Genomic DNA, 15,787 nt, shown 5'->3' with positions numbered 1-15,787 from the left:
ATTGGAGACAAGAACACAAGCACCCCCAGATGTTTTCTATTGCATTGATATGTTGAGAACATACCGGCCACTCGAGTAAATTTATTGAAGTCGTGGCCATCCGATATTTAGTTTGCCTACTTACAATTACACTACAATTTTTTTACTATTGGAAGTCAAGAAGGAAACAAGACTACTTCGGAGAATCGATATAATTTTGCAATAGTATATTACTGCGATAACCATTTGATTAAAATGGATCCGAAAGAAAAAACTCGCAATGGGTTCAGGAATAAATTGAAACTGAGGCCGCCCTACTCCTTCAGAAATCCATTGCTATTACGTAGCGACAGTCCACTCGCTGCCAGTACGCTAAATATTGGTCAAAAAGCCATATAAACAAACCTACTAATCAAAATCAAAACCAGCAAAATTTATTTTTATTAAGTCCTTTTTTCTCTTTTCTGCTTGTCTTCTACAAAAAAAAAAAATCGATAATAATTAAATAAAAAAGTATAGTATATGCGTTCATTTATTATATAAACATTTGGGTACTATGACTAATTGCACAAAGTATGATATACCATATTTAGCAAAGACTATATTTTCTAGCAGTTTAACAAAAAATTAATTGAAAAATTTCGCAGAAATGTCTGGGATTTAAAAATGCAAAATAATAATAAATAAATGTATATTTTTTAAACACACGCGTTAACACATACAAATCAATTATTTTGCTGACTGTACAAAACTATATCATTATATTCTACATGCAAATAGTAGAGAACAAATTATTTAGAACTTACACCTTCACTTTCTTTTTTACGTTCCTCGCGGATACGCTTAAATGCTTCAGTTTTCACAAAATCTACTGAATTATAAACTACACCGCTTTTCAAAGAACTTTTCGGTAATAAATCGACATTGCTGGATTCCTCCTTGGTTAAATTGCTTGTGCTTATACTCTGACGATTTATAGTTGGTGGATTCGTTACATCTAAATCAAAATACTGTAGTCGATGTTCATTTTTTGTGTTTTTTTGTAGGGGATTACATTCAACAGACTCTTGATACATTGAATTTGCTGCAGATTTTGACCGCTGATGTAAAACTGAAATATCTGCAGTCCCGCCATTATTACTTCTATCCAAAAGTGAACTAATTTTCCTTGGTAATGTGCGAGTTTCTAATATACATTCATCTATTTCTGGCATTACTTCTATTGAAGAAGATATATCCACGGAACGTCGCATTCCATGTTCCAATAATGATGAATTGACTGCCTGCAAATCAACTTGGTATGCATACATATATACGTTTTCCAAAACATCATAATGATTTACCTTATATACATTCGGTTTTAGATTTCTATCCACTGAAGGTGGAGTTGAAGATTCAATAAATCCCTTCTTTACAGGTTTCTCTGGCACACATTGATTTTCGGAGTCGCCCTCAGGTAGTTTATTGTTAATACTAAGTTTTGGTTTCAGTTTGCGGTTTACCGGCGGCAATTCGGTCTTTAGATATAAATATTTAACAATATTATGAAAAAATTTTTGGTTAATTAAATATGTAGGATATTTTTACATTACGAATGTATTAATTAAACTAACTTTCTCTTTCAACATACATATTATCCCGTCCATAAGTTCAGATAAACTAAATTGTGTCGTTTGTTTGTGTGTAAAGGTAGGGTAAGAAGTTTATTTTTGCTTTTCTAGAGTGCAGCAGTTTTACAAACCTTTCAAACGGACCACAACCAAAACAAAGCGCTTCCTTTCTTTATAACCTAAACAGTGTATGTTTTATTTGACAACCAGTTTGTAACAAGCAGAAGGGGACGTCGGATAGCCTAAAATAGGTATATCAGCATCCAGATCATTTTCAGATGTCGATCTGAAATTTAACATAGATCCTTTTGTCTCCAAGAATCGATATTGGACCACCATTACATATAGCTATCATATCAACTGAACGATAAAAATTATGTCTTAAATATTGTCTAAATCAGCAGTGCAATCTCCACAGAAATTGTTAAATTAAAGTTTTTTTCTTGTTGCAATAGTGTTGCCCACAAAAACAAGCGAATTATTAAACTTAGGAGACAAAGTTGTTTAAATTTTCTATATATACATACATATGTACATATATATGGTATTGGATAACTGTTTTTTTAGAAGGAAATAATTAAACTATAAAACAACGGACAATGTAATATTATTTCAAAAATATAACTTACGTGTTGTATAAAATCATAACGAAAAACATTTCCTTCAAGTTTGTTAGGCGCCGCGTTTGTATAGAAATGTTCTTGTAATTTCTTTTGAGTATTTGATTTCGGATGTTCTGTTGTAGCCAATGCATAATTTGAAGACTCTTCAGTTTCCGGGGTCCATATCTTTTCGTTAAATATTTGATCTATATTATGATATGGCAACTGATGAGATCGTGGTATATCATAACTTTCGTCTACTATTGAATTGGCATCCAGTGGCCCCATAGCTGGCGAAGTATTTTCCGTATCGGATAATTGTAATATTTCTTTTAAAGTTCTGTAACCAATATTAAAATCTTTTACGTAAATTGTATTACTATATAGTTTTATTTAAATACCTTTCATTCTTTTTAATATCTAGGGATAAATTTTGTTTATTTTTATACTTTTTGATCATTTCGATCGGTTGATTCTTTTTTTCAGCGTCCACATCATATTTGAAAACATTTGATTTATCATTAACATCATCAGGTAATTTAGAAAAACGTTGCGAGTACGTTAAAACAAAGGATTCATTTTCAACGGAGCTGTCGGAAGGCCTTGTATTTCGGTCTAAAGAAGGATTTTTAATTATTTAAATTATACAGAAAGTAATTAGTAATTATAATACCTACCAACATTTTCACGCAAAGGCATAGGGTATGTCCAATCATCATCATCCGTAAAAACGCTTTCGGAATCCGAATCCGAACGGTTAACTGTTGCGCAATTCGTGGGAGCCGGTACGTGCTTCTAATTAATGAAAAGATGTTTATATGTACGTATATCCTTACAATTGTTTACTTAAAACTAACATCATCATAACGATTTGGCACTGATCATATTATTCTTAGAGTTTGCCATAAAGAAAAGTTTCGAGAGTCTGAACTGTGAAGATTTCCGGTTAAGAAAGAAAGTCCTAACCATTCTTTTTAATTAGAAAAATTAGAAACAAACAAATTGTGAAAGAGTTACCGAAGTAGTTACGATATTTTAGCATATGTATAAGTATTTTTTACCCATATGAAAAAATTATTTGTAAAAACTTTAGTAAAAGCACAATTGTCAGCAATAAAGATGAACTATGTGTATGTGCAATGGAGAAAGAAAATATTATTATTGCATACATATATGCGAAAATTAACTTCTCCATAAAAAAAATTAAGTGTGTAAAGTGTGCCTTAAAAACTAGTCATAAAATACGTTGGTACGTGATCCAAGTGATTCTGAAAAATATTTTATTTTCCACTTTATTAATTAATTTTGTCATTTTGACAGAGATTTTGTGTACGAATAGATTTTTTAAATAAATACTAGAAAGAAATAGGGCATTATTGTTACCACAAGTCTGTTATAAGTATAACTTAGGTAATACCTGTAAAAATGTATCTTTAATTCTTGATGTGATAGTTTTTTTTTCCTTTTTATTAGATGCCAATTTAAAAAATAATATCCACCAGATTAACAAATTAGCATAATTAGAATTTATTTTAAGGCCGAAGTGAGTGCCAAAATATATTTACACCACTACAACAAAGTGAATTAAAAAAATATTAAATGTTATTGTTCGAGTCTTATATATTTGAATGAAATTAATTAGCAGAATATTATATTGGTTTTGAAAGCGTTTTTTTGGAAAATAATGTTAATAATTAAAAATTTTCACTTACTGCATTATAGTTCGTAATTTTTGGTGAATACGATTGGTCATTGGTGAGATTCAAGCCTATATTGTTGTGACTGCGTGGAGTGTCATAAAATTTTGGATCAAGATTATTTAATGGAGTAATTGGATTTTCAAGCTGAAAAAAATAATCAATGTATATTTATTGTATGCTACAATAACAAAATAAACATGTAATGAAGGAATAAGTTCGTGTGCAACCGAACATTTTATATCATGGTTTTAATATACTACTCCGTAGCAGCGAAATTTATAGAATTATTGCTATGCTATCGCCACCGCTTTCACTTTGACGGGAGCCGTAGCAGAGTCATAGCAGAACAACGAAAAAGTACATACATATGTATATGCTCTGATCTGCTCGGAGTTTTGTCAAGTAAAAAGTGAAGTTCTGTGCTCTGCGTAGCCGTAGCGGTAGCAGAAAAAATTTAGAGCGATATTTGCTCCGGCTTTCGCATGTGTTTGTTTTTCTTTTGTGTTTTTTTTTGCTATTTTCTGTCATAATTTTTGTTTCTGAATAATAACATTATTAAATTTTTTGTTTCAATTCATTTTATTATGACAGAAAATAGCAAAAACAGAAAAAAGCAAGGGAATTATTACTGCAAAATTTTATTCCGTTACTTAAGGGGATATTCTGGTCTAGAAATTTAAAAAAATCGATTTTATTTTTTTTATTTTCAAAGTTTAACTATTCAAGAATATGTGTACAAGAGTATTTTTCAAAATTCAAATTATTTTCGGAGATATAGATTAGATTTTTCTAACCCGGCATCCAAACTGGTTCGGCCGGAACTAATCGAACAAAAGACTTTACGCGAAACTTTAAACGCGTTTTTTCTCAAAACTGGCTTTTTCGGAACAATACCCACGATTTCTCAGGTTCTACTGGACCGATTTACTTGAAATTTTCATAGTCTTCTTTATAGGCTTGTCTATGGTTGGAACTAGCCCCATCCCCAAATTTTTATTTTTATTATTTTTAAAAAAATCGAAATAGTCAGAAAAAGTGATCCAAAAAAACTTTTTCTTTCAGGCAGTCGCCATTTTGTGAAAAAAATTTTTTCCCACTTTTCCTAGATTAATAATCTTTTTTTTTGGTTTCAGATAACTAGTAGCGTTGAAATCATGGGTATGGTCACGTGAAAATTTTTAGAGACCCCCCACTTCGTCAGCTCATAATTTTTGAAATTTTTTACTTTTTTAGTTTTTAATTTTTTTCTGTACTCTTCTAAAATTAAAAAATAACTAATAAAAAATGGATAGTAAAAATATTAATTGCCTTTTTTTACGACACTTTAAAAATTACCTGAAATTCATGCTTCTAGCTAGACCAGAATACCCCCTTAATTACTTCTTAATTTGTGTACTGGAAAGTGAAAGAATCAAATGGAATTTTAAATTGTGTTATATGAGAAGTAGGCGTGGTTGTAGTCCGATTTTAATGTTAGAAAAATTATACGTACTAATTTATGATATGGGATTTCACCAAAAAGTTGGCGGTACCACGACCATTGTCCAATTTTCACATCAGCTCTCATAAAGCCTTCTCATACCATCTAGGAGGTAAAATTTAATGTCTCTGGCGTAATTAGTTATGGACTTTTTGCGTTTTTAGTAGTTTTGAACAGTACCGTTCTATGGGGAGTGAGCGGGGTTATTTTCCAATTTCGTCCATTTTCACACTGTAGGTAATATACGAGCTTAGCACATTTGGTTGTTGCAGCTTTAGTGGTTTAGGAGATATGTACATTAAACATATTAGAGGGCATGGTCAAGCCCACTTTTCCAAACTTTTTTACACATACATAGGTGCCCCTTGCTACTGCGATTGCCTGTGCCAAATTACAATTTTATATCTTAATTTAGTACTTAGTTATGGCACTTTATATGTTTTCGGTTAATGGCGATTTGTGGGCGTGGCAGTACGAACTCGAGTTTTTGTACCAAGAAACCTGCACAACAAGTTGTATCAAGATATCTCAATTTTTACTCAAGTTACGGCTTGCACGGACGAACGGACGGACAGACAACAGTCGCTGACTGTTCTCGTCATCCTGATCATTTATATATACATAACCCTATATCTATCTCGATTACTTTTAGGTGATACGTACAACTGTTAGGCGAACAAAACTATTATACTCTGTAGCAACATATTGCAAAATTATAAAAAGTTAATTCAAATATTAGTTATTAGCTGAATCCGCAAATACAAACTAATATAATCAATACAATTATTTTACATACTTAAAGGGTATAACGTCAACAAGTATGAGGAAAGAGCTTGGGAAATAACAGTTGACTTAACTTGATAACTGTGTAAACAACACAAACATTAATACGTGTGACACTCCGGGAGCAGTTTCTCAGTGGCATAGAGATCACTCTGAAGCACTTGTGAATGATGACAACGTTACTGCTTGCGGTAGTTTATAGTAACAAATACTCGCGGTCCCAGAATGGTGTTGTTTCTAAACCACTTTGCATGGGAACTACGGCCATTATGGGCGAATTAGTTAAGGGGCGGCCACGTTCGCTCTTTTTAAACGACGTAGTCTACTGTTTGAAAAACGTTGTCTGTGCCTACCCTCTACCTCTAATAGGTGTAATGTACATATCTCCCAAATTAGCCAAATCAACGAAATTTGCTCACAAAAAAAAGTTTCTGTTATCGCTTGCGACAGTGTGAAAATAGATGAAAATTGTTGTTATAAAAACTTAAAGTGTGATAAACCCATAAAAATAACTAAATACGTGAGAAACATTAAATTTCACACACGGGATTGTACAAGATAGTTTTATAGAAGCCGGTATCAAAACTGGACGACGGGGATAGCACTGCTCGAGACTCCAGACTTACTCGACTAATTTCAACCAAGTTTGGTTCATACTCAATAAATTAAATTTAGCATCTTCGGTTGAGTTCATATCTTACATAAGTATATCAATTGAGGATGATTTTGCTAAAATTTTCGCTGACGCGAAGTAACGTCTAGTATTAAAACGAAGTAACTCTGTGACCTTCACTATACGTTAATAAGATAACAATTTTGATTGTAATACATTTACTACTTCATCGAATAATGAATGTTGAATTCTTTCGCAAGATTTTTAATACAAATAAAGTTTTGCTAACACCTAAAGGTAATTCCCAGGCTTTGATCTTTACAAAATGTGAGAGTATGATACCTTCCGTTACACCCGGACTTAGACTTCTTTACTTTTTTTAATATTATATTAAATATTAATAATAATTACTCACATGTTTTGGTGTGCCAGAGAAGCATTCGCTAATTGGAATGTATGGGCCAGAGCAGGTGCTTAATGAAGGGGATGATTGTACACTAAGTGACAATGTTTCTAATAAAGGTGAGTTCTGCAGTTTTAAATTTTCTGGAACTTTTCGAGTTGCACCATTTCTTTCATGATTTTGATTAGATGTTGTAGATGTGTTAAGATAAATATTACTTTCATTGTTCGAAACGGCAGTAGTTTGACTGATTGTATTCGTGGTTTCTCGATCGTTATTTGAAGCCGAACTTAGATTATTTTGCAAAACGCTGCTGCTATGTTCCGAGTTAGCATAAGTGGACTCCCTACTTTTAGAAACGTTGTTATAATATATCGGTGACGGCATTAAAACACCTGGTTTCTCTTGATTTATTTCTCTGTTTTGATTATCTTTCCTTGATAATGTATTAATCGGCACTTCCACAGGAATTGCATTTTTATTGTTTGTGGAACGCCATTTAACTGAAATGAAGATAAAAAAGTATTTATCCAATAAATTTCGTAATAATCCTCATTTTTACCAAGACACCCTTTTATAAAGTTTCATTAACATATCTTAATTTTTACTCAAGTTACAGCTTGCATGGGCGGACGGAAAGTCAGACAGTCACCCGCATTTGATCTCGTCCTGTCATTCTGATCATTTATACATATACAATTTATACATATACCTATCTCGATTATTTTTAGGTAATACATACAACCGTTAAGTTCACAAAAATATTATACTCTGTAGCAACATGTTGCAAGAGTGTAAAAACTATTTGAGCTCATTGAGAAAATTCCCGGAATTGGACACAAAACTATCTAGTATTGGGAAGAATTCGCCTTAGATTTAGCATTTTTAACAAGAAATGGGAAGGTCGAGTTGAGTTACATTCGATTTTCAGACATGTTTGTGGAAATGTTCATCATCTATTTTATTTAAACCCATGAAACTTTTAGCAATTGGTTTGACACTTTCGTATCAATTCAACTGAAGAAGTTGTTAGCCAATAGAAAGCTGTAATGTTGGACGAATTACCCTTGGTCGATATATTGTATTATTGTCGTATTTATTTTTTTATGATAAATTATCAAAGTAGAAATTAAAAAATGTGATAAAGGCGTTTGATTTGATTAAGTTCCCATAAAATAAATAAAGAAAAATTACCATTATATTCCAATGAATGGTTGGTATCGTGTAAGTGGCATACTTGACAAATACAATTAACCCAATCACGCATGTCTTCTGCAGAATCAGCAGCTAAATAATAGGTCCGTTTCGGCGTTTTAATATCAAACATATACTGAAATTTTTGTTTCCTGTTTTCCAACCGGAGACCACAATCAACCTGCTCACATTGATCTAAATCAATAATACCTTTCAGTTTTCGACAATTACGATCAGTGTAGTATTCAAGGCAAAACTGTTCAGGTATTTCTCCTTGCTTAAGTGTAAACCAGCGACGGCGCCAACACTGCAAGACAGAAGATAAAAGCAATAATATAGTTTTGTTTTTTTACTTTTCTTGACTAACATTGTTAGGATCTTAATAAAAGTTATTGTATTGTATATACGATTTGCCAATTAATTGTTTGCAAAAAGAAAAAATACATTTATCAATTCATATTTCGTAAACTATGATACCTTTTTAAGCTTTTGCTATATGTTGCTACAGAGTATAATAGTTTTGTTCACCTAACGGTTGTTTGTATCACCTAGAACTATTCGAGTTAGAAAACCAACAATAATCCGCAAGCAAACCTGAGGTTTAATGGGGAATAGTCATGCTTCTGGGTAAGCAGTTACAATCGTAGAACTATACCCGGCATTTATTCCGGTGGGTAAGCATCTAGCCACAATCCGCATTAGAGCAAAATTTTTCAACATAACACTGATTTGCGCCCACGCCTGATATGACCAAAGATGCCTTTTATGAGCGGCAGGAGCGCGCTTATGACAACTGCTCCCGCCACGATGTTAACATTTTTTCTCGGCGATTTTAACGCCAGGTTGGCAAAGAAGGCTTCTTTGGTATAACAGTTGGAAAATTCAACCTTCATGTTCATAATCGAAATATGGTTATGTTACCTAGATTCCAGCACAACAAAATGTATCATTTAGGAGTGTTTGAGAGAAAGGTTTTGTGGAAGATTTATAGTCCTTTGCGCATTGGCAACGGGAAATACCGCAGTCGATGGAACGATGAGCTATACGAGATATACGGCGACATTGGCATATTTCAGCGAATTAAGAGACAGCGGCTGCGCTGGCTTAGTCATATTTTCTGGATGGAAGAACACTCCAGCTTTACAGGTTTCCGATTCAGTACCCGACGGTGGAAGCAGAGGAAGATCTTCGTTCCGTTGGAGAGATCAGGTGGAGAAAGACCTAGTTGCGCTTGGTATCTTGAATTGGCGCTAAAAACCGAAAAACGACTGGGCGCTATTTTAACTCAGCTATGACCGCGTAAGAGGTGTCTACTCCAGTAAAGAAGAAGAAGCTTAAAGCAGTTGGCATCTGTTCATAAAAATTATTGCCATCAGTAAGCCAAATGCCTGTTGCTTTCTGCAGTTAATATTGAAAAGCGACTTGTCTTTGCTATTGGCAATGTTAACAGGCTCGCTGAGTACTGGAATGACGTTTTTGTGACGAGACGAAGATAATGATATAATACTATGATGGACCCTACAAAGTTTGGAGAAAGCCAAACACAACAAAAACACAACTGTGTAACAGAAGAACATCATACCAACTGTAAAATTTACCAAGCTCTCCGTAATGGTGTGGAGATATACCGGTATTAAGTGAGCGTTAAGATACAAATGTGTTATGAGAGCCTTAATTTTTTTTCTATTTGGTTGGCATGACATCTGTCAAACATATTCAAAAATTTTAGTCAAATATTGTCCCGAAAAATGAAGATTTGCTGAAAGCATGAGTTTTTTGTTTGCATTTGAAGAAAAGTGCTGCAGAGTTGTTGCTCTAACGGATACCTAGTCCCCGTTGGGATGGTAAGGGTTAGCCAAGTTGTCGTCGATGTCATCCAACAGAAGGCGCATGAAACGTGCTGTTTCGGCGGGGTCGGACCAAAGGGAGAGGGGTGTTAGATGAGTGGGGTTGATGGGGCATGCAAAGAGGTTGCCAGTGTCACGCGGAGAATTTTGACGCCATCGACTGCAATATTAAGGTTATGTCTGTACTCCTTCGTCGAGTTCGTAAATATGGTCGCTGTGGATTTGATGGGGGAGAGTGTTCAGTTCCGTGAGAGAAGAAGCGAGAAAGGTCGGAGAGATAGCCGTTTACCTCTGAACACATGCCATCAATTCCAATGTCCAAAATTAATATCGTGCAATCATCAGCGTACGAGGTTATGGAAACTTCCCCTGGTGGTTGTAGGAGTTTCGAGACATAGAAGTTAGCGGGAAGAGGACACCACCCTGCGGAACCCCTTGTTTAATTCTTCTGTTTAAAATTTTTTCCTCGAAACAGTACGGATAATTGACGACCGCTCAGATGGTTCTTGGTTCACCTCTTCTGTCCTGGAGGCAGCGTAGTTTGTTCTATGTCCTAGTGTCAATAGCATTGTGTGATTGCAAGGCCTTAAGTGTCTTCACTACTGGGGAGAGGAGAGCTATCGAACGATAGGACTCCCGTTTGTTGGCGGGTTTCCCAGGTTTCATTAGTGGGACCACTGACAGGTCTTAAGACGACTCCATCCATTGAATGTATTACACCTGACCGAGGTGGAGTTTGAATGGAGCCTTTTAGCGAAAACGCTGAAAAAAATTCCTTCGGGCCCGGGTTGGACGTAATGCCAGCACGAGTCAGGAGGACACGGAGCAACCCTACTGCAAGGCGTTACTCAAGTGACGACAAAGTTTTGGGAATTGAGTGCTGCAGAGTCGCATCGAATGTTTGTCGAGACATGTGGTGAGCACGCTCTATCAGAAGCAACATGCAAGAGATGGTTTCAACGGTTAAGAGATAAAGATTTTGGTATGAGAAATAAAGAAAATAGAAGACCACCAAAAACGTTTGAAGACGCCGAACTGCAAGCAATATTGGACAGAAGCAAATGGACAAAAGCAAATGGCTGTCATGTTGCACAACAAATAATTTTACAGAGTTTGAAAGCTATAGCAATTCAATTTCTTAGCAGGAGTCGAATATTGGGTGTCAAGACAAAATTTGCTCCAAAATATGATATTATATTCCCAGAAAGGTAGTGAAAATTTGTAAAAAGGCGTGGTCAATACTTTGAATATTTTTTTTACTTCTCAATCCAAATTAATAAGTATTACTTTTTCATAAAAAACAGTAGTTTCTTAATGGGTACACCTGGTATTTCAAACGAAAGGGGTTGGAGAGCTGCGGATTTTCACTGATGTGATGACAAAAGAGGTATATCTGGACTTTCTAAAAAATTAAATTTCGAGGAGCGTAGAGAAATTTGGATTTGATGGCTCCTAAAACTCGAATAAACTGAAGTACAAGCTATACACCGGTCCAAAAGACAAAGTTATTGATACACCTTACCAAAGTCCTGAGTTAAACCCAATAGAGAATTCGTAGGCTTTTTGAAAGAAGCGAGTGGGTAACAGGACTTCAACCAATGAAACTGCTTTTGTTAAAGTAACACTGAAAAAAGCGCAAAAAATCACGGAGATTTATGATATGAAAAACCTTATTCAACATTGCCCCATTTGGAAGCAACGGTGACCTTGCGGCGTGATGGCGCTGCGGCGCAGCCGGCCTTTGCGTTTCTCTTCTTAAACGTTAACCCGACGGTTCACCGCGTTGAGCCAAGGGTCGTAAGAACAAGATGGTCTATAAAACAACAACAGCAAATGAGGAAGGGCAACAGACACAACAGCAACACCTGGGCAGGTAAGGAAGCTTCAGGAACCAAATATAAGTTTATCTTCCTGAATGTCATACTGTCAAAGAAGCGTGCATTATTTGAGGAGCATGCCAAAGACGCGCATTTAAAAATTTGCATTTTCATAAAAATATGCGAAATAAAAATATATCTCATTAATACTCTTACACTCGAATTAGATAGCAAAATGAACGATTTCAATTATTGTAGTGATTTAAGTATTGAAAATTTGGGTGGATTCACAAGAAATAGAAGAGAGGAGCTAGGCATCACTTTGGGTAACGAACCCACTGCTTGGACCGTTTTCACTATGAGCGTGTCATTAGAGCGCACCATGTCAGATCACAGAATCATAAGATGCTTGCGCATTTTCCGGAGACAATTCAGGAAAATCAATGTAAACCTATGGTCCAACACAAACCATTTTGCTCGGATTGGATAGTCCAAAGACAGCTTTTTGCTGTGGACCCGTATCAAGTGTGCTGTGGCTTCTTTCGTGAATTATAAGTCTCCGCCGGGCTGATAGCATTTTTCCACCACTTCTGCAATAAGGGTAGCAAAACATAGCATAGAGCATCTGTTCAACCATGCACGGTTAATGGGTGGTACAACCTCAGTCGATTTAAAAAATGTACTCAATCTTCCGAGAAACAAATTCCACGACAATGGGGTCTACGTAACCGGAACGAACCCGGATTCTTATACGGCCGAGGACTGTCTACTCGGCAGATTTTTACCGCTACAACAACAACAAAAACTTACTTTCACCGACGAAGAGGTTGTGTTATCAAAGCAATCTTTCTTAATTTCGAGATTTTAATTGACGGCATTACGTTATACACTCTTTTTTTATAATTCTTCAACCCAACTGCATTGCAGTTGAAGTTTTAAAATTTGGCTGCATGTTTTAGAAAAAGTTCGAGTAAAACTTTAAATTTTGAGTGAAACTTCAAATTTTTTTTTGATGTAACGGGTTTCAACTCATTGTCTGTGCGTTTTTATTCATTCGATAAATGTTATCTCTTAAAACTTCCTTGAATTCGGAACTTATTAAAAACTTTAATAGGATTGCTTTCAAATGTATTCATTTACAAGTTTTGTCACATTAGTAAACAGCTGGTTTGAATATTGGTTTTGCGTATGTTCGAAAAGACAAAAATCCAATCAGATTCTGTGACACCATTTAAAATCAGAATTGTTTTGCAATCCTGACAGCTAAGCAATTCTGTCCTGGATTCCATAACACCCCTAATAAACTAAGCGCTTGCGGTACCTATATATACATTTTAATCTTGACGACTTCCTCTTTCCAACGGTACCTTCAGATCGCGACGCCGAAAGAATCGTAATCGTCCCCAATTTGGAGATGTTTAGAAATTAGAAGCCTTTTTCTTATGCGCATTATTTTCAAGTGTTGACATGATGTGATAATTGTAAACATTTTTTTCATACCAATTTCTTTTAATTTTTCGTTTTTTTTTTTTTTACTTTTTACTTATTTCTCCCTATGTTATAGTTTCAGCAATTCATCAACACTGATTAATTGACAATACAAATGTATGCATACATATGCATGTGTGTAACTTCTTATTTGACATAGCTTATTCATTTATAAACGGACATCATTATATACATACCTATATACCACATAACGGAGGAATAAGAAAACACCATTTTTATAGATTAACTATTTAAAATACAACTAAATGATTAAAATTAATGAAGATTCATTAATTGCTAAGACCACTTCGAAACTACGAATTTACTATCCAATTCTGTTCTCAGTCTTCAAACGAATCATTGTACCACAATATGAGGATAAAAGACAGAGTATATTTACATGTAATCTACCACATCATAAGAAACTAACAAAGATTTACATGCATTGATTTTATGCAAATGATATATCATTCTTTCTTAACATACCGATCTCCATATTCTCTTAGAGGGTGGCGATTTTATCAACCAACCTTCGTAATGAACTTCTTTATTCATAACAGGTAATTTTAATAAATATTTCACACCAGATATAAAAACCAACACAGAAAATTTTTTAAATGCCTATTGATTGTCTCATGTCTCATTTAGTCACCGACGTGCCGAAATTCCGTAGGGACAACGTAATTGTTATCGTTCTCATTTAAGCAATATAACTGTTCTACCGTCTGTAACGTTAATTATGGCACAAATTGGATTTTTTCCATAAAATCGAGTTAGCTCTCTAAACGAAATTGCCTTCTTAAACGCAGACTTGCCAGTCTCGAAACTTTTTTGTAACCAAAACATATACTTGATCTTATTTAAAATGTACTTAAACTGGCTCAAACTTAAAGTTGAATACTATAATATATAATATAATAATTGGATGTAAGTTTGCAAATCATTTATACAAATAGGGCAATGGTAATATTGCTCAATTGTGATCAAGAGAAAACGGCACAAGTATGTTGCCAGTACGGAAGCATGGATAATATGATACGAGACTTTCGCATTGGCTTTCATTTTTCTCTCAAACGCGTTCCCTGGTTATTTGACAGTGAAGAAGATCAGGGAATTTCGATCAGCTGATTTCAGAAAAGGCGGGATGCCAGAAGTAACCCGCTATAATTACTTGTCGAAATTAGTGTGAAATGAAATTTCATTGAACTGTGCGAACATATTTTGGCAAAATAAATGTTTATATAAATTAATTAATGATTTTGCATTTTAGCATTTATATATGTATGCATTTTCAAAGTGTTTAATTTTGTGTTTTGTATAATTTATTAAATACCCAAACTAATATTTTTCAGCAGTGGCATCATTGGCAAATGTTATAAAAAATGCGAGTTTTGGCAGCTCTCTCTCGAATCAAAGAGTCTCGTATCATATTATCCATGACGGAAGGGCGCACGTTGGTAACTAACTGAAGCATTATACAGCTTTATGTATAAAAATAAAATTAAACAAAAGAGCAATTCTTCCTACATCGATCGTTATCGATTACTCAGTAATGTGTCAGAAAACTCGACAACGGCCATCTGTTCCAACAGATCTGCAGTACCAATATTGTGTTTCTTTATTTCAACTAATCAGAAATTCTACCCTGCGTTACAGGTATCGGTTAAGTAATATTTTTATAACCAGGAATTTCTCTAAAGAATCCATTAGTTTAAAAAAAAAAAATAGTTTTTAAAAAAATCAATTATAAATTTATTTCACTTTTCTTAAACTATCACAAACATATATGTATATGTATATCTAACAATGCGTCTGTAAGTTTAATAGCATAATTCAATTATATACAGTTTGAGATCATCTTCTTCTTCTTTACTGACGTAGACACTGCTTACGCGGTTACATCCGAGTTAAAGACAGCGTGCCTGTCGTTTCTTCTTTTCGCAATGTGGCGTTAATTGAAGATACCAAGTGCAGCGAAGTCCTTCTCCGATTCCTCTTCTTCCCCGGCGAGAACTGCGTCGAATACTTTCAGAGCTGGAGTGTTTTCGGCCATACGTACGACATGACATAGCCAATGTCGTTGTATATCTCATACAGCGGCACAATTCCGATTTCTTTGGCGCCGCGATCTGAAGGTACTGTTGGAAAGAGGAAGTCCTCATTATTAAAAAATATATAGGGTTATAGGTACTGCAAACGAGATATTCGACTTCAAAGTTCAAAAATTCCCAAAATTCGAACATTAAACACCACATTATACACATTTTTCGC

General features: G+C 34.6%; 1 protein-coding gene across 2 annotated transcripts; it reads right to left on the bottom strand.

Annotated features, from left to right (window-relative positions):
* Positions 1-480: 480 nt before the first annotated feature.
* On the bottom strand, positions 481-14,228 carry LOC126762009 (protein daughter of sevenless). Of its 2 annotated transcripts, XM_050478475.1 has the most exons (9): positions 14,003-14,228; positions 8,365-8,671; positions 7,183-7,673; positions 3,904-4,035; positions 2,869-2,986; positions 2,593-2,806; positions 2,219-2,531; positions 1,323-1,496; positions 481-1,262 (listed from the first exon to the last, which is right to left on the bottom strand). In XM_050478475.1, exons 1-9 carry the CDS (start codon positions 14,069-14,071, stop codon positions 771-773), a joined length of 2,310 nt encoding a protein of 769 aa, XP_050334432.1. In that variant the 5' UTR covers positions 14,072-14,228; the 3' UTR covers positions 481-770. The 2 variants fall into 2 exon arrangements, with proteins under 2 accessions (XP_050334432.1, XP_050334433.1); XM_050478476.1 differs by lacking the exon at positions 8,365-8,671 and having other exon boundaries at positions 14,003-14,098.
* Between the last annotated feature and the right edge of the window lie 1,559 nt (positions 14,229-15,787).

Source organism: Bactrocera neohumeralis, chromosome 6, assembly GCF_024586455.1.
Source record: "Bactrocera neohumeralis isolate Rockhampton chromosome 6, APGP_CSIRO_Bneo_wtdbg2-racon-allhic-juicebox.fasta_v2, whole genome shotgun sequence".
In the NCBI taxonomy this organism is placed as follows: Eukaryota; Metazoa; Arthropoda; class Insecta; order Diptera; family Tephritidae; genus Bactrocera; species Bactrocera neohumeralis.
This window is presented reverse-complemented; position numbering and strand designations above follow the sequence as displayed.